Consider the following 23,570-nt stretch of genomic DNA (forward strand, 5'->3'; position numbering starts at 1 on the left):
TCTATAACCAACTCTGTGCGGTTGTGAGAGGACCCAAGGAAGAAACCATTACATGGCAAGATGGGGCTTTTCTTTTCATTATGAAAAAGTAGTCTGGCGAAAAGAGATCCTTCGAAAAAGTTTTTTAAAAAAATCGATTTAACAACAAATATTATAAAAGTTGTGAGAGCAAGATTCTTTTTTTTAAAACAATTTATTAATTAATAGCAACTTACAGTCAAGCCAAAGAGTGAACTACATTAAGTGATACGTATTCACATTATGTCCTCTAACAGGGTTTTACAGCATATCTTGTGTTCTGTAAGCATAATTGTTAACAAAAATAAAAACAAAACAAGGAAATGTAAAATAGAAATCAAAAAGCTTACAACTTTACAACAACAGGAACAAGGAGCTTAGCAGTGGATGTGAACAAATTGAAAATCAGCAAAAAAGACCCTCACCAGAACAGGAATGACAGCAAATTCAGTTTTGGCATGTCGTGGTTTAAATAATGGAGGAAAGAGGAAGAGAGAGAAGAGAGGAAATAAAACAACAACTCAAGAGGTTGAGCTCAAAATGACACAAATGAAGGGAGGTTTGAATTCACACGGCTGTGCAGGGCTGCCTTTGCCAAGAGACTTTGGTCACTTTGCTTCTCCATCATGGCTTACAATAACAAAAAGAGCAAAAAAATAAAAGATCGCACAATGTAAAAATGGCAATGGCCAATGAAAGCGGGGCGGGGGGGGAAGCATCAGGAGAAATGGAGTGTCCTGGAATAAGTTCTAAGACAGAATGAACGCGGGGGGGATTTTATACTTTTCAAGGATCTACAGATGATTGTCTTGTTTTTCTTTGAGTGAACGAGAAAATCAAAAAAGTTTTGCAGTCGACTCCAACTCCAGGACAGCCCCTACATTCAGAGGAGGTAGATAACAGGGCAGAAGAAAAACAAAACAAAGAATACACACATTCAGAAATGTGTCTGAACAGGAGTCGAGCTCGATGTCAAGTCTGTGGAATTGTAGTGCATGCTGGAATTTGTTCAACTTTTAAGGCCAAATAGGAACCTCACTAACGATCTAAGGCTATTTTAAGACAAAGGTGCAGAGGGGGGGTGTGGGACGGGGGACACAGTAAACAGATACAGCCCTTTCACGGTGATACCCGAGTCAACAGTTGTTTTAAACCACGGGGCCCCGCTGGACGCTCGCAGCACGTCAACTCTTCATCAAATAAACCCAATGTTTTTTGGCTACACAGACACAGGGAAGATGTCAAAATAATAAAAGATAAAAGACAGCAAAAGAAGACCTGGCTACAGCTGAGAAATATTCTGATGAGATCATAGAGTATAAATTGCATAAATGACTAATTATCATTTGGCCACAGGGAATAACACACTCCTCTGTTAGGACAGACTAGTGAGACGAACTGGTTGTGGCATTTGCACAGCCTGTAGTGACATTCAACCCTCCCAGAAGGGGGAAAATGAAATTTTTATTTGAAAAATATGAAGTACACTAAAGAAAAAAAGTCAATGCAGCATATATCAGGCTTATGAGGTACTTCATGAATATATATAGATATATCAACCTTTTTAGAAAAAGCTCTTCAAAGTCATATTATTCCTTATATTTCCTATTGATAGCATAAAATACCTCGTCTGTTTTTTTTTTTCTTTTCACTTTCTGCCCATCCTCACATGGACACTTTTTTTGAGACTGCTTTGAAAGTGCAAAACACAAATACTGATCGTTCTATGCAGCGTCTACACGAAAGGTTGCATGATAATTCGAATTGGGAATCGATTCTTGTTTTCATGCGGCGCAGCAGATTCTTGTATGTTTGAATGTAGAGAGGACTCAGAGAAACCCACAAAAAGGCACACATTCAAATCGACTACCACACTGGATGACCTCCGTTCACGCTAAAATGACAACAACCTGACGTTGACACGCCGCACGACCTCATATGTACCTTTCGCTGATGTTTACAATGATGTCGATTCACTGTAAAGTCCGGTAAAATGTGTATATTCCCTTTGAAAATTGTTGCATGCAAAAACTACACGTCAAACCCTAAACAAAAATGGCGTCGAGTTCGGGTAATCAAAGGAAAGAAAGGGGGGGAATCAACTGAATAAGAGCGAGGGACCCTCAGCCCTGATTTTATTGCAGTCCTGGGTTCAACACGGCAGAGACATGGAGGCATTTGATCACACGGAGCGACTATCTGAATATCTCAACAATCTTGTTAAAGCAACCACAGAGAAGCTGGCTTCCACATAACTCTCCATTTGATAAGTGTTCTGCTGACTAAGAGTCTCATATGTTTCTCATGCGTTGCCTTGAGCTGCGTTAAGATGACTGACCGGTGTAAAGACCAACAAACAATAACCAACAACTTCTAGCTCTCACTCTGACATTATTGCTGAACATACGTCTTCCCGAGAAAACCCTCATCGCCACAACCAAACATTCCTCTACATCACCAAAATGTATCTGGAATATGAACACACTCTCATGGTTTAAAGTAATTATCTAACATATGATGCAGTCGAGCCTATAGTTTGTTTCACAACATGTATGAATCCTCATTTGTGCTTGTATATTTCTTGTGGCTGCCAGTTGAAAAACAAAAGGACTAAACTGAAATGACGAGACTCCCGATTGCAAAGATTTGGTCCCCTAACGTGTCTCTGAAGCAACCGACCAGTCGAGGGTCAAGAGAAGAACAGTGCTCTCACCAGATATTGGCTTGTATTGGTTTGGTCACTACAATTTTGGATTTCGTTGCCGCGCTTAAAAATTGGGGATATTCAGCTAGCACCTGACACTGCTCTGAGGTAGTTTTTTTTCTTTCCAAGTTGGTAAATATAAAGCCAAGCCATTCTGAGGACAAGAAATGCTTTGAAAGGAACAAAACAAAAATGCGTTGCCGTAAGTCTTGCATGATTGGCTGCGTGTAAATCAACTGGATGGCATTGGTTTGGTTTGGTGAAGCCTGGTAGCAGTTCTCAAGGTCGAGGTCAGATTCACTGCAGCCCCGAGCGAGACCCCTGATGTCCACCACGTGCAGCTTGGTCACAAGTTGACTCGAGAGCGTCCACCGTCTTTGTCAGGGGCCGAAAGGTCGAAGGGGTCTGAAGGATGTAATTGTGTATTAACTTGTTAAAATGTGATTTAAAATAAAGCTTCAGCGTATATTTGTCATCACACTGAGTAGAAGGAGCTGCATACGAGTTTCAAGGTGCTTGTAGAATAAAAGACAAAGAGGCTCCAGCTCTGTGTGCTCACGGAGCTGCATGTGGTGGACGTGAGAGGTCGTTTCTTCAGGACTGCTAGAAACCCATTTGAATTTATACTTAATAATTCGGACTTGTAGCTAAAAAAAAAAACACAACAACAACAGAGTATCGGACAAACCTCGATACCACACTGGCGTCACACGGCTGCGGCTAACTGGATGGACATTGGCATGATAAACACTCATGGACAAGGTGATGCTTTGAAAGATTAATCTAGGCAAAGGAACGGGAGAAGAAGCTCGGATGAAACCAACAGAGCGCCACGTAAAGCTGTCGTAAATGTTGGATTTAAAAAAACTGGGAATTATAATCAACTAAAGTACGGAACAGAATAAACAAGGTGGCACTGCGCTAATTAGTTAGTGAATCAAACTCCGGGGGGAGGATTTTACACGATTTGTACGTGATAGCTCCGCTCAGACAGAAAGAAGTAGAAGACAAAGAAAATTCAACGGCAAACAAGATCCCACACAAAAGCAACAATCATATATACGCACACGGCTTGTATGTTACAGCACCACTCAAGCACGGGAAAGATGCCCCCCCCGTCCGCCTCCTAAAAGCTACAGCAGCCGACACCCAGACAAAGACAACTGCAGACTTCTAGGTCTCACAGAGAGAAGATATATTATATGAGCTGCGAATTAATGAAATATTAAAGAAAACATAATACTTTCTGCAACTGTTAAAGCCTATAAATTAAAACAAAGCGAGAAAAAAGAAAAGGTTGTACACGAGAAGCAATCATGACTATAAATTGACTGGATGGATTGCCTATACAATATTACAAACCACGCAGGGCTCTAAGTACATTCATAGTTATTATTTGGAGCTAGGAAAATAGGTCTGACTCTACAAGAGGTTTCTTTATGTCAGCGATAGTTTCTCCACAGGAAACGGGTTTGGAGGAAAGACGTTAGTACACCGAGGGGAAAGGGTTCGGAACAAACTTGTGTATCAGTCGTCGCATCACTTGAAATCAAGCTATTTTTAAATTCCAAAACTATTCAAAAGCCGGTCAGTAAACAGGCTGATCACTGTTTCAACCCTACAGTTCAAACATCTGTGAAATGATCTTACGATATAGTGTGTTATTTACAAATCAGACATTTGTAGAACCTGCTTTGTAATGGTTCTGTCCCCTCCAGATAACGGAAAAACAGCTGAACTGAGGTCGAGGTGTGCATTCAATGAACGTGCCTGATAAAGAAAAAGTGTTGTCTAATAATGATGGATCCCATTGCAGGTAATATGGACACCTAAGCACCGTGGGCACTGTTTTACTGAGGGAGCAGTGCCACATTCATCCAGGCTGGTGCATTTGTTTCTTCGAAGTAGGGATGTCAAGAGAACTGATGCTTCGGTACCAAGTCGACGCCAAAAGTGTCACGGTACTATTTTATTTGACAGAACCGGATGTTGCCGCTGCTGCTTTGTGATCGGGGAAGGCACACTCGAGTATATAAGCGTGTTATTATCCTATATGCCAGTGTTCTGCTTTATAATGTTACAAGTCTTTTCTTTTTATTTATAACTTGAAGGCTACATTGCTTGTTCAAATTTATTAAATAAAAGTAGCGTTTAATGAGGTCAATGTTTTTTATTTTTCTGTTACAGTGGTATCGAATTGGCCATCTAGAAATCGTGGAAAAGTCATGGCATCGCTAATCGACAGCTACAATGTTAGGTATCTTGACATCCCTACTTCAAACACATTCTCCATTGGGCTCATGATCAGGCAAATTGATGAAAAAGGTATAAAGCCTCTTCTGAATATCGATATGTCCGACATGGCTGCTTTCAGTATGATTTCCTATGCACACTGCCGTCTTCCTGCACTTCACTCATCGCACAGCACTTTGGTATCGCGTCTCCGACAAACGGCATCATCCACAACTGGTGATTTTCAACTCATCCTGTCACGATTGTTTTTTGCGTGAAGCACCTTTCACCCACATCAGTATGCAAAGGGATCCCCCCCACGCGACTACAAAGTTTCACTCTCTCGTTAACATTTAAAAGGCATCAGGATTTTGTGTTTGTTTTAAGATTACATGCTAAATGCTGGTCGGCTAGACGAGCCCACATATTTGAGGCTCTGTGCATCTTCCATTTTGAAAAGCCACCAACGCCAACTGCTGCTTTCTGACCAACAAAAGAAAAAGGAGGGGGAAATAATGTCTGCCATTCTGCCACCTGATAATAGTCATAATGCTGCGACAGGTACAAAGTCCATTCTTGTTTAGTGCAAAAACAACATTTGTCAAATGTTTTGCGTTTTATCTCCAGGAAAAAAAAAAGCAATGCCATTGTCATCTGGTATTTTAAGGTGCTGGTATCTGTAACTAGAAAAACCCACAAAAACAACAAACAAACAAAAGAAGCAATGACAAGTAAACACGTCTCCTAAATGACATCTTGATGTTTGGAATTAGCGGAAAAAAATTTGGGGGGACACCCGTTATTATTGTGGTCAACATGTCATTCAGGCATCCTCTTGAGAACGACCAACGCCGACTAGAACTCTAACACCCAGGCATCACTTAGAGAGACTGAACCTTCAAGAACATTAACTCACGTGGATGCTCGGGGCAGCATCGTAAAGGCCGGCATTCACACAGAGAAGAGGACATTCACGTTACAGAATGCAGAGCTTTGTACTTAACTGTACTTTAATTAGGTTAATGTGCAAATTAGTAAATGTTCTGTGGGGAATTTGACCCGATCAGATTGACCTCACTGCACTACAAACATCTATTAATGGGAATTTCTCAGCTGTTTTCTCGTTTCTTTTGCGCTCTCGAGCAACTTTAGTTAACTGTCTGTAAATGAACGCGAGTGGTGCCGTTTGTCAATTTGTCTATGAGCACAGTGACCACACCCGGTGGGAGCTCTGGACTCGCTGTCACACTTCTCTAGTGGGAAAAAAACACATGCGTCAGTCAAATGTCTGTCTTTTCATTGGTGCATAGAATTAAAGGAACAAATGCAGGGAAAAGCTGTGTGTGAATACAAAACACACTTCAAGGATTTGGTCGTGCAGCTAGACGCTCAAAACCACTGGAAAGGAAAGAAAAAAAGACATTCTCTCTTATCAGTTTGAGTAAAACTACTAAAAATCACAAGAACAAACTAAGAAAAGCACGTTGGACATCATGCACGCCAAGCCTTTTAAACCTCTACTGTAAATGCAAGACTCAAACAATGCCAAGTAGAGAGATAGCAGGGGTAATTATACAGAAATGGCCAGTGTTGTGATGTTACCATAACACTTAAAACAGGTAACAAGAGGTAGAACACACGGCCATTTCCATACAATTACGCCAGTGTCACACAGTATGGCCGAGTCTCCTGCTTGGATCGAGGACCCACATCTATAGAAGCCATACCAACGTTCTGCTATCAAAAGTGCATCCGAATCTACATGTTGTGAGACCAGCACCCATAAGAACAATATTGACATCATAACAGTAAATATCAAGTAGGTGATTTCTTCTTTTCTTTTTCAGAATGCCCCACAAACACAGTCAGTCGGCTTCTCTAGTTGCTTTCGCGGGTATTGAGTTCAGAGGGTGACACGGAGAGGTCGTCAATTTGAGAGAGAAGAGAATACCCTCGAAATGATGAAGCTTCCTTTAGCGTACGAAGAAAAAAGCTCTGTGGACCAAATCCAGTGAGGATTTTAAAGGTGGTTTACAGTGAAAACTTCTAGCACCCAGAGGTCAACATGTCTTGTTGTGCTTCCATGTCTTTTTTTTTTGATTATTAAATCATGTAAAAGTTTGTAATCTTGTTTGGCTAAGAAAGATCGCGTGTTACAAAGGATACACCCACATTTTTTTTCTTTTTAAAGGTTATAAAATCTACAATGTTACAAACAACCACATAAATACTTCATCCCGTTAGAAAGGCATGAAGATGCTGATAAGCACTAAGAAACGCTACTAAATGCGACATGCTAAAAAAACTACGATAACAAAAGAAAGGCCCTGATTATCTACCTCTATAAATGACCTAAACTCCAGTGAGATAACCCACTGTTAAATGTCTTGGTTAAAAATGATGCATAGTTAGAAAATAGACTACTTGCCTCTGATCAGGGCTTTGTGAACATTCGCCAGCTTAACTTAGTAGTAAAACTTAGGTGGGGTTTTAGGAAATGTCTAGAATTATTAGCAAGACTGTAACAGTCTCCAAAAGGCAAGAGGATATTTGCATTTAAAATCTGTATACAAATAGACAGTGTTAATTTAGACTACATGTGGGCCAGTCACCTTAACAAAAATCTTTATAGTATTTTCAGCAGCCTTCACTGAAAGCTTATTCAAAATATACCTTATTACCAACATTACTATATATAGTATAAAGACTCACAAAAAGTCATTTGCATAAAACCCAAGCTTTTGTGCGACGACTGCTCCCGTCTCCTGGAGCAAACACTATAATTCAAGAGGTTTTTTTTAAAGGAAATTTCAATCGGTTAAACTCGGCTTTCACTCCACTGTACCGTACGCCCGGGTATCGATACGCCACGCAAACGTTGCTCTGACAAAGACACCGCAGAAAACGCTTGTTCTGCCGAAGAAGGGTTAATGTGTACAAGTGGGAGAAAGGAACAATTGTCACGAATGCCTAGATGTCTAAAAAGATGAGTCAGCTACATGCATATTACATCATTACAAAATAAAATGATTGAAATTAAAATAGACTATAAAAACGGAAGGAAGGAAAACTGATTTCATCAAGATCCCTTCTATGTTGATTTCTACATCGTGTGTGTGTGTGTGTGTGTGTGTGGTTTTATCAACATGGCTCAGAGTACATTAGAAAGGAGTCCTTGTTGGGATCCAGTCCCAATACACTAGTTCTCCTATGGGAATTACTGGTGCAACTCTGTCAGTTCCGGAGGATAAAATTGCTGCACTTTAAATCTGGACACTAAAAGCCACCCCATCTAGAATGAACGGTTGGTACGAGGTTTGAAAACAAATCTGACTCAAGGAATCCTTTTGTGAGTTGTCACCAGATTTGGCGTTAAATGGTCATCAAGGTCAATCAAGGACAAATACTGAAAACCCAGCAGATGTGGGACAAATATATCATGGTGGTTTACATAGAAATGACGATAGAAAGGTGGTCTTAAATGGCACTTTTCATCACATAGTGCCTTATGTGAAAAATCACACACATCCTCAATATATTAAGTACTTTTGTCCAGGTTAAGTACCCACTCTGGTCAGTGCACTTTGCTTTGATTGGCTGATAAATAATGTTTGTCAGAGGAGCGAAACATCAGGCATATAAACAGTGAACGGGACCCCTCGTCTTTTTGACGCCTCCTTCGCCCTTCGAGCACCAAGACCATGACAAACAATAAAAGACAGGAGGAGGGTGAACAGCTTAATTAGAAACCTCCCCAATGTAAAATGTTAGTTCCCACTTGTTTAGAAATGGTAGATTCCACCAATCAGTGTAAAAACTTTTCCTCTTCCTCTCAGACTTTGCAACATATTCCCCTACAACAAGTACAAACAGACGAATGCACAACATGTCACGACATGTAACATGAACCTCCTCTGACTCAACCCCCGTGGAAGAGGGATTCTTTTGCCTCGTAATCTAATAGCTGGCTTGGTTTGGATGGGCTAGGGGCTCAAGTACAATTGTAGATGTGTATGGGCAGCTGACAGGTTCGTTAAGTAGGAAGATCACGATGTAAAACCACTGTGATGTTTTCTAGAGCCGACGGCGAGACAGCAGGGGGATTATGGTAGTGTGTTCCATCAGTCTCACCCACGCCACCCTGGGGTTGTGTGCTCTCAGGCAAAGTACATGGTGCGCAGCGTGTCCTGGTGGATCTGAACGGCCTTAGCCAAGGCTTGCTGGTCGCGCCCATTGCTCTGGCCTGAGGTATGACTTCCTTCAGCACTGAAATTGTGAAAATTGGAAAATTAGAGTCCTCCAAGTCCATTGTGTGAGATTTACAGAAAAGGTTTACAACACAGCGAATCCCATTGAATTCTTACCTGTCGTGCTCTTTGTCCACCAGGTGATAGCGAGCCCTGAAAGCCACCAAATGGGCGTAGTAGGCTGGTGCTGGGATGGAAACTGACCGGGTGCAGCGCACGTAAGTGTGGCAAAGCTGGTAGGTGAGAACCTGCAGCTCATCTGCAGTGAAGTGGTTGTCGTCCCAGAGCACGTGGTAGTGAGACGGCCGGCTGGTGCCCTGCAGGGAGACACAATGAATGACAGGTGTTGAGCCAAAACCCATTGAGCCGTGAATAATTGTTAACCTAAATTTGTTGTCCCTTTTTCTGAAGTAACTCTGGGAAACATGCCAGGCTTCACTTGGCGATTCAGTTCCACGTGATCCAAATACTATTTGTACCTGAATTCCAGCGTGACTGCAAAGGTAGAAGTCAAACTCGGATGGGTGAGTAATTTTCGTATCCACAGTGGTGCCTGCAGGGATGTTGCCACTCTTCCCAACCTGCAGAGATACACCAAAAAATGTTTTAGTGCCTCAGTACCAAGACAAATAACAACACAGTGGCAATGGCCTCTCTCTCATTTCAGAGCTGGGCAATGAAACAATTGATATTCATTTTAATTTCAATGATGCAATACTGACCCTCTCATTTCTGTCCATACAGAACAGTCTTGTGTGGTGTCTCTTTTGCACAACAACAAAGGTGATACCGGGCTGGTAGTCCTTCTCTAGTTTGATGCAGGCCTCACGGATTGCCAGCAGTTCATGCTGAAGAACCTGCAGAAGTGCAATTCAAGAACATATTGAAGATTAAGAAGTTGAAATGATGTGGATTTGGAAGAAATGAGTAACAGAAATTTGCTTATAATTTTAAGAACATCCTCACTGTGCACGCCACCTGGTTAAATTGGCCCTCAGAAATGCCATCGCGGTAGTAGATGATCCTGGTGGGCTTGAAGCGGGTGGACTTGTAGAACTGAATGAGCAGCTCCCTCACCATGGTGGCCAAGTCCTGGATGATGTCCTGACGGTGCTGCTGCACCCGGACTGTGGCACAGTATCTGCTCGGGTGAGCATCCATACTACCAACAACCTGAAGAGGAAGAGCAGATATCCTTAGATAAACATCAAAGTTATCCAGAATAAAAATACGATGTCAGAAATTAAAGGGTGACGTTTTCATTACTTTAACATCTCTCGTTGGCTGAGGAATTTATGTGCAGACAATAATACTAGGGATGCACCGAATATTCGGCCACCGAATATATTCGGCCGAATATTGCAAAAAAGGCCACATTCGGCCACATTCGGTATCCGGTAAAATGAGTGAAAAACAAGGCCGAATATTAGCGGCGCGTTTTAATGACGCAAGCAAACAGCGTCTAGTGACGCGATAAACGTAAACAAAGATGTCCGCGGTGTGGTCATGTTTTAAAGTGTCGGAGAGCGACACAAGAATTGCAGTTTGCAAGCAGTGTTTAGCCGAAATATCTAGAGGGGGTCGTCCGCAAAGACCTTTGGCACTACTGCCTTAATTAACCACCTTAAAGCCAAACACCCCGAGCAGCATGCTCAGTTTGAGCGAGCGACGGCTGCAGTAGCATCAAAGAGGAAAGCTCCGAGCAGCACCCACACTCCGTCCGTGGCCGCGGTCTTTGAAAAGACAAAAAAGTTTGCAAAGGACAATGCCAAAGCTAACACAATCACGAAGAAGGTAATGGAGTTTATTGCTTTGGATGATAACAGAGGGTTAGGGAAATGGTCCAGGCTGAATTGGACTTATTAAAGCCACTTGGAGACAGTGAAGTGACGCACAGAGAGGGGGGAGAGGGTGCAGAGACAAAAAGAATCCGCACCACGGAGGCAGTACGTGTGCCCTCACTCTCTGACATGTTTGAAGAGATCCTCCAGGAAAACAACCCAGATGTCAGGCAGACAACGAGTGCCACTGCTCAACAGCTGGACTCTTACTTGTCAGAAGTCCCCATCCCCAGGAGTGACAATCCTCTAACATATTGGAGGACCAATCAAGGACGCTTTCCTGACTTAGCACAGATGGCACGCAGGTAATAACAGTCAATAATTTTTACAGCACCTTTCAAAACATACTTACAAAGTGGTTTACAGTGGTAAAACAAAATGTATAATGTAATTAATGCAACATAAAACAATATAGGAATACTACAATGCAAGTGCACAAGAGTAATGGTGATGTACAGTAACATTTAAAACAATAAGCTAAAAGTATGGGAAAGGATTGGTTTTCTTTTTCTCTTTATTACTATTTTTTTATTGCTTGATAACAATGAACTGAACCTACAATGTTGTTTCCATTCCAAGGTACCTGGCTGCTCCATGCACAAGCACTGATAGTGAGAGGCTGTTTAGTGCTGCATCACATGTCCTTGATGAGAAGAGGAACAGACTGACATGTGATAAAGCAGAGAAGCTTCTCTTCATAAAGAAGAACCTGCCACTGTTCCTGTAGGAGTAGGCTAAGTAGACCTATGGCTTGATACAGGCACAGTTGTTTTGTTTTAATGTTTTTGTCTGTAAAGCAATTTGGGTTGTCTTGTCTCAGATGTCAGTTTCTTTCTGATGACAAATCTGTTCTGGTCAGGGATATGTTATGTACCTGTAAGTGTTTGATGTTACAAGCACACTTGCTATTTACCTCAGCCTTTACATTATTGTTTACATTATAGCCTACTGTTACTTAGTAGACTTGTGCCAACTTTTGCACAACATGTCAGAAATGTTAAATAAACATTTACTTTCTTTGAAAATCATGTCTATGTATTTTATTTTTGCAAATTAAAAAAAATAAATAATGAAAAACTTAACCACATTCGGTATTCGGCCAAGCGTTTGATTATTATTCGGCTTCGGCTACAAATTCTCTATTCGGTGCATCCCTAAATAATACGGTTGGATGATGATTTCTTAGGTCTCGGGTCCTGTGCTTATGTAGTTGTGATGGCTGAAGTTTAAGTGAGAAGTTGCCTACTTTCAAATCCAACTTTGATATTACAACATTGTTTCTGGCAACTAGTCAAATATTCAGAAGCTTAATTTCGAGTCACTGTGCAGGGATGTGCTTCAACTTTCAGGAACTTGTGTGAATCTCTGAGCTCGGCAGTGGATTCTTGCTTGAAACATACAGAGACTGATGGGAGCAGCTGAAACTTAACCTTTAAGTAAATGTGGAGACCATTAAACTAATGCAATGACAGGGTTCCCACGCTTGCCTTGAAAAAAAATTCCTGATTTTCCAGGTACCATATTAAGTAATGATCTATAGGCCCCTGAAGCTTTCCGCGCCCCCCTCCCCTCACAAACGCAACCCCCTAGGACACCTGACTACTAACTTGATTTAAAAGATGTGCCAGTCAAGTCTACATTGTAAATACATAGAGATTATGTCTTATTGATATATCAATGCATGAAATAATGCAACAATCTGTAGATGACCAACAATTTTTTGATCGGGAACTTTGAGACACATGAGCACTGGGATTGATATTTGTTCTCTCTTCCACTCCTCTCATATCTTATCCTGTCCTCTTCTCTCCACACCTCCCCTCTCGTATCCGCTCCTGTCTTCTCTTCCTACTCTTCTCAACTCCTCTCCACTCTTCTCCCTTTTCCTCTGTCATCCTCTACTCTTGTATCCTCCTCTTTCATCTTCTCCCCTCTTCTCTTCCTCATCCTGAATCTACAGCGTGTCATTGTCACTCACTCCTGTAATGCATCACACATTTGAGATTATGAGTCTTACGTAGAAGAGGTAATATGCCTACCCTTACTCTGTAAAAGCTTTTGTAAATCAAACTAATGAACCTAAAAGGAAAAACATAAGGCTGGTTCCCCTGTGGTTCCTCAGTACAGCAACCTCAAAAATGTCTCACCCCAAATGTTCCTATTTAGTAGTATCATTTTTTTTAAAGAAAAAACGAAAAATCACAAAATAGCTAAAAGTAGATATAAGAATGAATGTTACAAAATTGATCAAAACTAGACTGGTCATGTCAACTAGTATAGAAGTAATGTCACAGCCTAATGTGAAAATGTATTGGTAGTTAGCTAGCAACGCAAGCTAGCCAACACTAGCTAGTTAGTTAGCAAGCTGAATGTTGGCTAGCAAGATTGCACTGCATGTGCTTGCTAACCATCATTAATGAATCCAAATTCAAAACAAACTCCCCTAAATGTGGAGAATAACACGGTTTTAGGAAAAGTCAGTGAGTGAAATACATATGGGGATCGAACATAGTTCTAGTATTTTAAAAGCAAGGTAAAAATTACGTCAACAATTTTAGTGTAAGCTGAAGCTAGCAAGTTGCAGCTTGCTAGCTAGCAAGATTGCACAGGTTACTAACTAACGTTGATAAACCCAGATTTATCACACAGTTGAAACACAGCTTCTTACATTTGAGGATAAACTTGCATAAGAAGTTTCACTGTAGATGTCAAGGCTCCCGTGTTGGCTGGGAAATGCATGTATTTGACCCTTCTATTGAGATTGCGAGTTATGTTTCTCGGTTATTATTCCCGAAGTCCACCAATCCGAAACCATACTTTTAAAGTCCATATCACCAGGTTGCCTCATCAAATTCCAACATCCAATACACCAGATAGGATGCCAAGAGCATGTTCTACAACATGGGATCATCCATTTCTATCTACAGTAAGAGCTGTTCACATGTAAAGGGTTTTTATAAACCTATCTTAATTCTGTGCTCAATAGTTTCATTTTATTACTATTTTACACATCATCCAATACAATTTTCCAGGATAACTGTTTCAATTTCCATGTAAGTGTTCACTTTTGCTCAGTTTCCATGACTTTTCCAAACCTGGAAAATGATAAAATAAATTCCATGTTTTCCATGGTTTCCAGGTACCGTGGGAACCCTGAATGAGCTGAAAGAAGCTCCATAGCTGCAGGGATGGTTGGTGATTCTCTGTAATTTCAGCTACAATGATATTACACCTCACTTTTGTTGAAGCTACTCTGTTCCGGTTGTGTTGTAATGTTACTCACGGCAGCGATTGAAGGCTTTTTTCCATCTCCCGCAGGCGGATGAGTCACATCTGCACCGAGGAAGATTACTGGCTGCTGGAACACCAACGGCCTGGAGCAGATACACAGTGCAGACACAGGGGCAACGGAAAAAACAAACATTTTGGTTGTGAGACTCATGTTGGCTTCATCGTTTTACTGTCAGGATTTCAATTAGAGTGTAGTAGTATGTCCACTAACCTGCCCTGTGGGAGCAGGATGTTATTGACACCCCCCAGCTTCACATTGATCTTCAGACAGAGGTTGGAGAGAGTCTGAGGTGTTGTCTTCTGAACATTCTTCACCTGCACACACTGCGTGGCCATGCCGAGTACCGTGTCCCCGACACGTTTCACTTCAGCTACAAAAGCACATAAAAGATGTCAATAAACCAACTTGATCAAGTGCACACAGCTACACTGACCAAGCACAGCCGTTGAGTACTTTCAGGCGACATGAGTGGTTTAATTAGGCTGTTGTGCACGTAAGAAACAGGTTTACTGATGTTTTAATGACTGGGAAGGGAACAGGAGAGCAGATGGGGAGAACCACAGAGAGAATGTGGTTGATTGAACCCTTTTTTCCTTGTGGTTATCTTCTAAAGCAAAAATAGAAGCAGTTAAATCTACTCAGCAGGCTCTGATGCAGAAGCCAGTTTCGGATTCACCAGAGCAACTGTCAAAGCTTCAAATATAACTCACTGATTTAGTTTGTGCAAGTTTTGCCTTGCCATAAAATGTATTAGAGTTTGTGATTTTTATCAGCATAACACTGATACCACAAAGACTTTTATAACTACCTAATTTGCATGCCACCTTTGACTCATTATTCAGACAATACTGTTTATATTCAATATATACAGTTATCTTACTGTTATCAGCTCTAACTGTTGGAAATGATCATTTGTAGAATAAGCAGATTGTTAACAACTTAAAAGAATTTTGATACAAGATGAGAAAGAGTTGACTTAACGTCACAATAATTAATATCTTAGTCTTAAAATTAAGATTAGGAATCTCCGGATGCCTCTTATTTTTGGGAGAAAAAACGTATTTTTCTTATAACGACAAACAGTAGTAGTGGTAGTGGACCCCTCACCGTAGACAGGCGTCTTCCCTGGCAGGATAACCACGACCAGCTGGAGGCCCTGGTAGGTGTACTTGAGGTGCCTGAACATGGGCTCCACGCTGTCCGCTCCCTGGGCGTACTTACAGAAGCAAGGCTGACCCTGGATGGGCATCCCTGCGTCCCTGGAGATCTTCCTCAGCTGATCTGTGAAGGCTCTGAGACAGATGACAAACTTGTTTATTCTTTCAGTCAAAAGACGGAGCCACATCACAGCCAAATCAAGAGCAGGTCGAGGACTCCAGAGCACAATGTGGAGCCTGCACGGCTGTAAACCCGAGACGAAAATCTGAAACCTAGATAAAACTACCAGTCTTTCTTTGCACTATATTTGGCATCGAACATGATGAAGCTTGTAACATACTCTACCATACACTTACGTACATAAAAGCAAAGGATAAAGCCGGGCTTACGCATGGCACAGCTGTACATACTTAACGTGTGCTCTTAAAACAGAAGCACAAATCAAGTCAGACAACCTCATTGCCCTTGCTGCGCTGCAACGTTTGAAAATCAAGCTATGCTCACACCTGTTAAATAGCAAACAAAGAGCCGCTGTATGCTGGGGAAGATGCACTCTATGCACGTCACTTACTTGAGCAGGAGTTCAGTACACTGTCTCTGTGGTGCGAAGCAGGCGATGGCCCATACTTTGATCTCGATGCCAGTGTGGAACTGCTTGTTCCTCATGTCCCATACTCCCTGGATAGGTGTGGCTATTGCTTTGTTCTGCAAATAGTAAGAGCAGAAGCTGCATTAGAGCCAATCACTGTCCGGCAGACGAGGTTAGAAATGTAACTTAATATCAATGAATGAGTGGTGTGAAATTAAATGCTTGAATAGTACATCAGCGGTTGCTCCACGTACCCTGCCTCCATACAGAATAGAGGGGGCCTGCAGGACGCGGCCGTTCACTTCGGTCATCTCGTCTCTCACCATCACTCCGAACTCGCGGACGTAAGGGTCAGTGTTGAAATTGGCACTTCTCATCTAAAAGAAAAATGACACATGGCTTTTTATTACCTTACGCTTAATCAGAAAGACTGCAAACTAAATGAACATTTCAGTTCAAGATTTTTTCTTCTTTTCTTCAAAAGTTTTCCCTGATATCTGGCAATGGTAAAAAACTGTTCACATTTATGCCTTATCTGTGCTACTAGAGATATTGGTTGAACTAAGAATGTTGCTGGTGCCCCTAACTGAAAAGGTTAGGCACACGGGTGCGACCAATGTAAAAAGTTAGTCTGGAGCCCTGGTCCTGACAGTCAGGAATACCGACAGCTGGTTGCTAGGACTATTTGTTGAGCAGCAGCTGTCACGTGTGCATGTTTCAAGGTTCTCTGGTTTGGGGAGTCATGTGTCAGTGGACCGGCTACAACCATTGATTTTACAAGCCTTTGTTGTTTGGGGTTATTTGGGTCATGTTTTCATAAAGTTTGTTATTTTATCTCCTTGACTGTTTTTTTGCTACAGGCCCCAAATCACCAGGTAACCACTATCGATGAATCCTGGCATCCAACAGCACAGGGTCAACATGTCTACTGTTTACTGTGTCAAACTGATACAGAAACAGTGTCAACCCTGGGGAAAACAATTTTGTTTTGCATTTAGTAAACATTTATCTCCCAATGACTCACCAGTTTACTAATCTCGTCCTGACGGTCTGGTGCAGATCGGGCTGTGGCGCGGATCATAGTGGATGTTTGATTGTCTGTCAGTTTTTTTATGCAGCGCTGTCCTGCCACTATGTTACACACCTGGAGTGGACGCACAAAGTAAAACACAACATGTGAATCAGGGCACTCTTGTAAAAGCAAATATTGTGAGCACAAGACGTTGATATTTACCTCTAGAGGTAGGTAGGTGTGCTTCTGCTCCTGTCCCACCTGTAGACATGGGAGGTGGGGGTATCGCAAGATGAGCTTGTACTTATCTTTGAAGTACTGTGCTACTGTGCATTCAATAGTTTGGCCGTTCTCCTGCTGCAGAGGGAACCTATGGGAATAAATAAATGAAACACTCAATATGCCTGATGGTCATTTTCACTTAGCAGACTTTTCATAGTGCGAGAATTCTATCACCGGTAATCAATGTGGTATGACACATTCCTTCATCAATGTGCATTTTACATTTTGTGTAGCAACACTTCATTCTTACGTTTGGTGGCTGGCAGGTCTTCTGGTCACGTTGCACACTCTGTACTTCCTCTTCATCTGCCCACAGTGAGTGATCTCCACCTTCAGACCTGGACAGAGGAGACGAGAGTTGGAAATTCCCCCACTGTCCGTTGATCCTTCAAAATTAATTGGTGGACACAGTTTATATTTCGTTGACCGGGGGGGACGTTCATCGGCAAGGCGGCCAGTTTAGCACCTGTGCCGCAACATTGCCAACTTTTCAGAGGTAAATCTAGAGACTTCTTGGAAAGACCATAGCTACATTCCAGAGCAAGTCTTCAGTATTGCCCCACAAATGCAAGGTTCCCTACAAAAGGTACACCTCCCTAGGCATCTGATTTAATTGACCTCATAGCTGTTGACAAAGACCTGCATGAGATTTTAACTTTGTTTCTATGACTCATCATTTTGTATGTAAATGAGACTGAAATGACAGTACAGCCCCTGTCTTTGTCTAATATATGTCTATGGGGATTTTGTCAGAAGATGTTGCAGTTATATAATCAGGATTTTAGAAGACAAGACCGGAATCTTTGAAAAAGCTGGTGAACATGTCATCTTCATTGTCTCATTTACGTCACTATTTCCCTCTTGTGCCACTTTGTGACAACAGAAACAGAAAAACATGTAAATGACAAAATTATGACCATACTTGTTTCAGCCATTTACTTGGTTTTGACTACTACTTCTGACTATCCTACTCTTGATTTTAAAGACATTTCACTTAGAAAACCCTACAAAATAAAGACTGTCAAACAGAGTCATTGCTCAGTGAACACAACGTTACTTACCTTTGATTTCCTTTGTAAATTTGACTCGTTGAGAGTCCGTTAAGGGCTTCTGTTGTTCTTCAATGCTTTTGAAATCCAAGACCTCACACATGAACTCAATTACTGGCTGGGCTTTGTAGAATGCAGTGGCCGAAACTGGAAGCAAAATAAGGACACAGAGGTGAGATTCACAGAAAAGCCATTACTTCACACAAGCACTGCGGGAGCGACGTGAAAATTACCATCAATGTTGAGCATCATTTTCCAGAGGGAAGGCCTGACAGACTGATGGAAGCCAAACCACACCTCTCGGCCACCACCGAGGGGGTTCGAACATCCCTCTGATGGGGTGAAGAAAGAACGGCCCACTGGGGTATACCTTTAACAGATAAATGAAACGTTAAGAGCAACAGAAGCTATTCGATGAACAGGTTGAAAGAATGACACCTACTAAAGACACCGAAAAAAAATGTCATGCTAACTATCTAAGCCTGTAGTAAGATAATTGTGCTATTAACCTATAACGACAACACATCACTCATATATGAAACAAGATACAATAGTCTAAGACCCACCTCATTGAGGGCAAATGCCTCATGACCACATCCAAGGCTTGAATGGTCTCAAAAGGGACGCTGGGAAGCCGCCCTGCCAGTGCCTCGTGCAGAGCTTGCAGACTAACGCAGGACATCCACTTGATGGATACTTTGAAGCTGCGGTCCTTGCCCTCACCAGGAATGGTCACTTCGAGCTCTACCTGTGTGTTAGAAGGGAAAGAAAATAATTAGACAGAATTTTTTCACTGATTTTCACGAAGTTCCTCAAAAAGGTGGAGATTGTATTGCATTACATACTTTGTCTCTGCCTATGGGTAAGGGCATGGCGGTGTAGAGATTCTTCCTCCCATCATACACTGGCTTTCGATCACCAAAGATCTGTGTTTTAAAGTGCTGGACCATGTGCTCCACAATTTCACTGGGAACAAAATGGAACAAATAAATTACCACAGTGCCGAAAACATTCCAACATGGATGGAGGTGCTAATGAACTACTCGTATGTGTATATACCGATTGACCCTCCTGGGGCATTTCTCGGGCTTGATGTCGATGTCATAATGGTAGACCTCCAGTTTGGGGATTTCCATCTCAAAGAAGTTGGCCTGGAGCTTGATTGTCCTGCCCATGGTGCCAAAGTCTGGCCGTGATGGTGGCTTGAACACATATTCTGGCACCGGTGAAGATGGGGGATCTAGAAGGTTGAGATCAATTGACGGATTAGAAATTTACCACAATATTTAAACCAGTGTGCAATATTTATTGATCTCATTAATAACATCTATGCTCACAAATGTAACTGAAATGGTTCACAAACAGATGTGTGTTTTTCAACCGATCTTAACAGAAAAAGGCGTATAGGAGACATGTAGAGACATGTAATAAATGTCTATTCTTCTTTTTATTGGCTACCGTGATGAAATGATCCAAGATATAGGCAAAATATGTATCTTTGCAACTATGTGTTCATTTTGTGGGATGTAATTTGCGGTTTTGTAGAAACTGTATCCTAGAGTATTAAGCTTTTGATGGGGCTGGAAAAAATCTTAGCTATTGATAAGATATGTGAGTTTGTGAACTTTCCCATCAGCCAATTTAAAGGCTTTATAAACCGTTTTTGACGCAATTTCATAAATTTTGAGATGGCAACCTGCACAAGATGTTATAAGCGTTCATCATTGGTCAACATGCTGAACCAAGAAGCTCCATAACTGCAACTTCAGATGTTACGGTCAGACAGAGGGAGAGCGCTCTATCCATTCCCTCTCAGTGCCTTATCTTTGTGCTCCAGCTCTGTTCATTCACACACAATAACACCCATAAAACCTAATAATATATGGTAGCCATTATTGAATGGCCTTTAGTGTGTAAAAGCGAACTGCTATTCAGTGCACAAAATGGGGTGCGTTTAAAAGGAAATTGTCAATCTCAAACCACACCGTCGCCCTTAGAATCTCATCTGTGGCACCACATTACCTGTGTACTATTTCCTGGTCAATTTCAATACTCGGCAAGACAGTTAAAATGTACATTGAATGAGAATGATTGTGACAATAGAAAGATTAGAAAAAAAGGGTAATACAGTTGGCCACTTAAACTGGCCGACAGAAGAGACCAGAGCCCAAATATGGGGAGCGCTTACCGGAGCTCAATGACCCGGAGGAACGGGGGGCCTCGGTCATCTCGGTAGCTACAGGGGACAAAAATTACATGTTATGATTGCACACACAAAAAGTCCATTTGGTCTAATACACACTGTCGTGACACATACAGGGGAGGAAACATTAACATTTGAGTCACTTATCAAAAGGGCAGACATGTAGAAATCGTTGGTAATTTCCTAGTGTAGCTAGTGGCCATAAGTGGAGATTGCCACTCATCTTTACTTGTATGTCTCCAAGGCAAACACTTGCTTCGTCTCAGTATATGTCTAGCTCTCTTATCGCTTCCAGAACGCCTCCATCCACAATCAGGGGCGACTTTTACAGACACTCTTATCAATATACAGACAGGAGGGATGGTGCAAGCTGCCAATCTGCCTGAAACCACCCGTTCTCCTGGGAAGAGACTAATGCTGGATGTGAGTTCGTACTTCAGCTCAGCAACGAAACAAGAAAGACGCCTCCTGTGACATAGCAATCAAACACTATGTAACTAAATGTAACACAAATACAGTGTGTTCTTTGAGCTGTAGAATAATAATGGAATGATTTAGAGAAAACCCTCTTTGATCAAGGAATGTTGCAAACATCTATCTTCGTCTGCTTGTCAGGTGTTGAACTATAACTGTATCTAACCCGCGCCGATGTCCTTCATATGTTAATGTCAGACCGTCTGTGATACATTAACAGGGACATTTGTTTATGTGTTTATCCCGTGGGCAAAAACAATGTCAACACAGCTACATCTGCCTCCCTTAAGAGGATAGTGCTAGCCAACCATTGCTAAGATTAGATAGCATTATCACAGGCTACCCTTTCTGCTTCAACTCTGTGCTTAGCGTTGAGATGATGTCGCCGCGATCTGTTTGTAATCGGGCGATTTACCCAGACGATATAAACCAGTCGATCGCACCTCCCGAGACAACATCTGAAAGCTAACAGCAAGTTGCCGAAACGAGGCGCCGCTGAAGCTAGCTCGGCTAACAGCGGCTCGTTGTGGCTGCACGCTAGCTAAGATTACCTCTCCTCCTAATGCCTCCACTTAGAGGCTGGGAACGAGATGTTCTTAATCACGGGGATCGCTCGACTCTGGTGATAAACGGCAGTGAGATGGGACCGGGGGTCTGTCTTTCCGCGACGGGTCGCTGCTATGTGGCAGCAAAGGCGCTACAACTAGCGAGTCGGCTCTTTTTTTTCTTTAGCTAGCCGCATCAATTAGCCGATGCTAACGTTAGCCGCAGCACTTACCTCCGGGAGAGGAATACATTTTGTCGACTTTTTCCGAGCGTGAGTCGTGGACGTGCGGATACTCCACTTTATTTTGGCCGAATCCCACCGAAACTCATGCGTGGTCGAAGGGGTGTTGATGTACACGGAGCGGATGGAGGAAAGCCGGCTCGGAAAGAAAGATATTTAGTTAGCGAAGTGGTAAATGTGTGGAGACTCTCATCCTCTGCTCGGCCCCATCCCCCCAACACACAAAACAGCAGTGAGGGCCATGCACGACAAGAGGCTTCACTACCGCCTACTTCCGCCTTTGGTCACTTCCGGTTAGACAAGCGAGCCCAGACGGGTCTTTTTCGAGGGGAAACTTTGCGTTAACGCCACTTTTTCAATCTAGAAATGTTGAGACACAAAAACTTTAGATGAAAGTCCCATTTTTGTAATGTGTGCAGTCGTTTTGGACAGTATTACACCGCTCGGTTTGTGTGTCTATAGATGTGAACAGGAGGGGAACTATCTTGCTGGATGACCTTCTCCGTGACGTCAGACGCGGGACGCGCGCTCCTCAGCCTCGACCCCGATTCAAATGGAAAAACCGCAGAAAGCGCGATTTTCTTGATTCAGTAAACTTCTTGAAAAAACTTGTTTGGCGCTTTATCGCGTGATGAACATGAATGTTCCAATTTAATAAAGTATTATGAGACTAACAGAGTTGGTAAACAAATGTCAACAAGCGGACAGCGCAGGAAGGAATTCGTCTGATCTCTTTCAGGGGAAGTACTTCCGGGGTGACAGAGAAGGTAAGCTAACTGCTAACACCTGAGTTTATTTACTAGTGGTAATTTATATACACACTTTATATGTGAAACAAATGTAATATTTCCTGAAGGTTCAACAAGCAGTTTGGTTAGATTCACTGTTGGTTCAAGTAGTAAAACTGAAATTAGAACCAGTACATTATTATTATTATAGTATTAGGACTAATAACATAGATTTTGGCAGGGGTTTGTAACCAAAGACATTAAAGTTTCCAAACACTTAATCTAGATGCTAAGCCATTTTCTAACCTTTACTTATGAAATTTCATCCACATCCCCAGATATATTTTATTATTCCTTCTACTACCAGAAGAATGAGGTGGTTCATGTTGGAGTTGGGAGTCGGCCTTGGTTTGTTGTCCTGTTGCAGACGTCTGTCTCTTTTCACCTTCACTTGATTTTTTGACTTGTGAATCCAGAATTTCCTGATGTTTACTGATCACTCCATCTATCTGGGCTGTGCTACCTTGCTCCTCTGGCTGGCCTCTGCCACGCAGCTGCAAACAGTAATTTCCAACAAACAGTAAATCATTATTTACATGAATTTCTTCTCATTTTCCCCCTCAAAACTCTGGCATTTGCATTCAAGTAGCTCAGTTTATACCCTATATATTATTATAATATTATGTATTATATGGCACCTGTTTCGAAAATGGCTCTGACTATCCAGGTGCTGCTTTCAGACGTCGACTGTTGAGAAAATGCTGTATGGTGTCCCTGTGATGACTCGTCCATGTAGACTTTCTTTTAGCACCATTCTGTACAGATGAAATGTGCAGCACCACTCCTGTGTCTTATAACCTTCCTGCAACACCTTTGTTTCTCTATCTGTCGGTCTGTACAGAACGATCAGGGAATGGTTGTGACACATTCTAAATGTAACTAAATAACACTCAA

At 42.0% G+C, this 23,570-nt stretch overlaps 2 protein-coding genes across 8 annotated transcripts; one reads left to right on the forward strand and one right to left on the reverse strand.

Moving 5' to 3' along the window:
* Window positions 1–174: 174 nt before the first annotated feature.
* ago2 (argonaute RISC catalytic component 2) lies at window positions 175–22,149 on the reverse strand. 7 transcript variants are annotated; one of them, XM_053447411.1, is made up of 20 exons: window positions 21,880–22,149; window positions 20,613–20,660; window positions 19,484–19,664; window positions 19,270–19,390; window positions 18,991–19,172; window positions 18,658–18,794; window positions 18,437–18,571; window positions 17,626–17,713; window positions 17,316–17,463; window positions 17,106–17,225; window positions 16,336–16,458; window positions 16,064–16,197; window positions 15,442–15,626; window positions 14,545–14,704; window positions 14,326–14,416; window positions 10,180–10,374; window positions 9,924–10,058; window positions 9,681–9,782; window positions 9,319–9,518; window positions 175–9,220 (listed from the first exon to the last, which is right to left on the reverse strand). In XM_053447411.1, exons 1-20 carry the CDS (start codon window positions 21,896–21,898, stop codon window positions 9,112–9,114), a joined length of 2,613 nt encoding a protein of 870 aa, XP_053303386.1. In that variant the 5' UTR covers window positions 21,899–22,149; the 3' UTR covers window positions 175–9,111. The 7 variants fall into 7 exon arrangements, with proteins under 7 accessions (XP_053303386.1, XP_053303385.1, XP_053303384.1 ...); XM_053447410.1 differs by having other exon boundaries at window positions 16,315–16,458; XM_053447409.1 differs by having other exon boundaries at window positions 10,168–10,374; window positions 16,315–16,458.
* LOC128462120 (zinc finger BED domain-containing protein 4) lies at window positions 11,037–12,016 on the forward strand. The gene is made up of 2 exons (XM_053447412.1): window positions 11,037–11,347; window positions 11,622–12,016. Exons 1-2 carry the CDS (start codon window positions 11,040–11,042, stop codon window positions 11,767–11,769), a joined length of 456 nt encoding a protein of 151 aa, XP_053303387.1. The 5' UTR covers window positions 11,037–11,039; the 3' UTR covers window positions 11,770–12,016.
* Window positions 22,150–23,570: the final 1,421 nt, after the last annotated feature.

This window comes from Pleuronectes platessa, chromosome 18, assembly GCF_947347685.1.
Source record: "Pleuronectes platessa chromosome 18, fPlePla1.1, whole genome shotgun sequence".
NCBI classification, from domain to species: domain Eukaryota; kingdom Metazoa; phylum Chordata; class Actinopteri; order Pleuronectiformes; family Pleuronectidae; genus Pleuronectes; species Pleuronectes platessa.

Coding starts and splice junctions, on each gene's coding strand:
- LOC128462120 (XM_053447412.1), top strand. CDS start 11,040: ATGGTCCAGGCTGAATTGGACTTATTAAAGCCACTTGGAGACAGTGAA. Junction 11,348..11,621: donor TTAGCACAGATGGCACGCAG/GTAATAACAGTC, acceptor TTCCATTCCAAG/GTACCTGGCTGCTCCATGCA.
- ago2 (XM_053447404.1), bottom strand. Junction 16,198..16,314: donor TACGTGGAGCAACCGCTGAT/GTACTATTCAAG, acceptor TACTATTTGCAG/AACAAAGCAATAGCCACACC. Junction 15,627..16,063: donor TGTACTGAACTCCTGCTCAA/GTAAGTGACGTG, acceptor CATCTGTCTCAG/AGCCTTCACAGATCAGCTGA.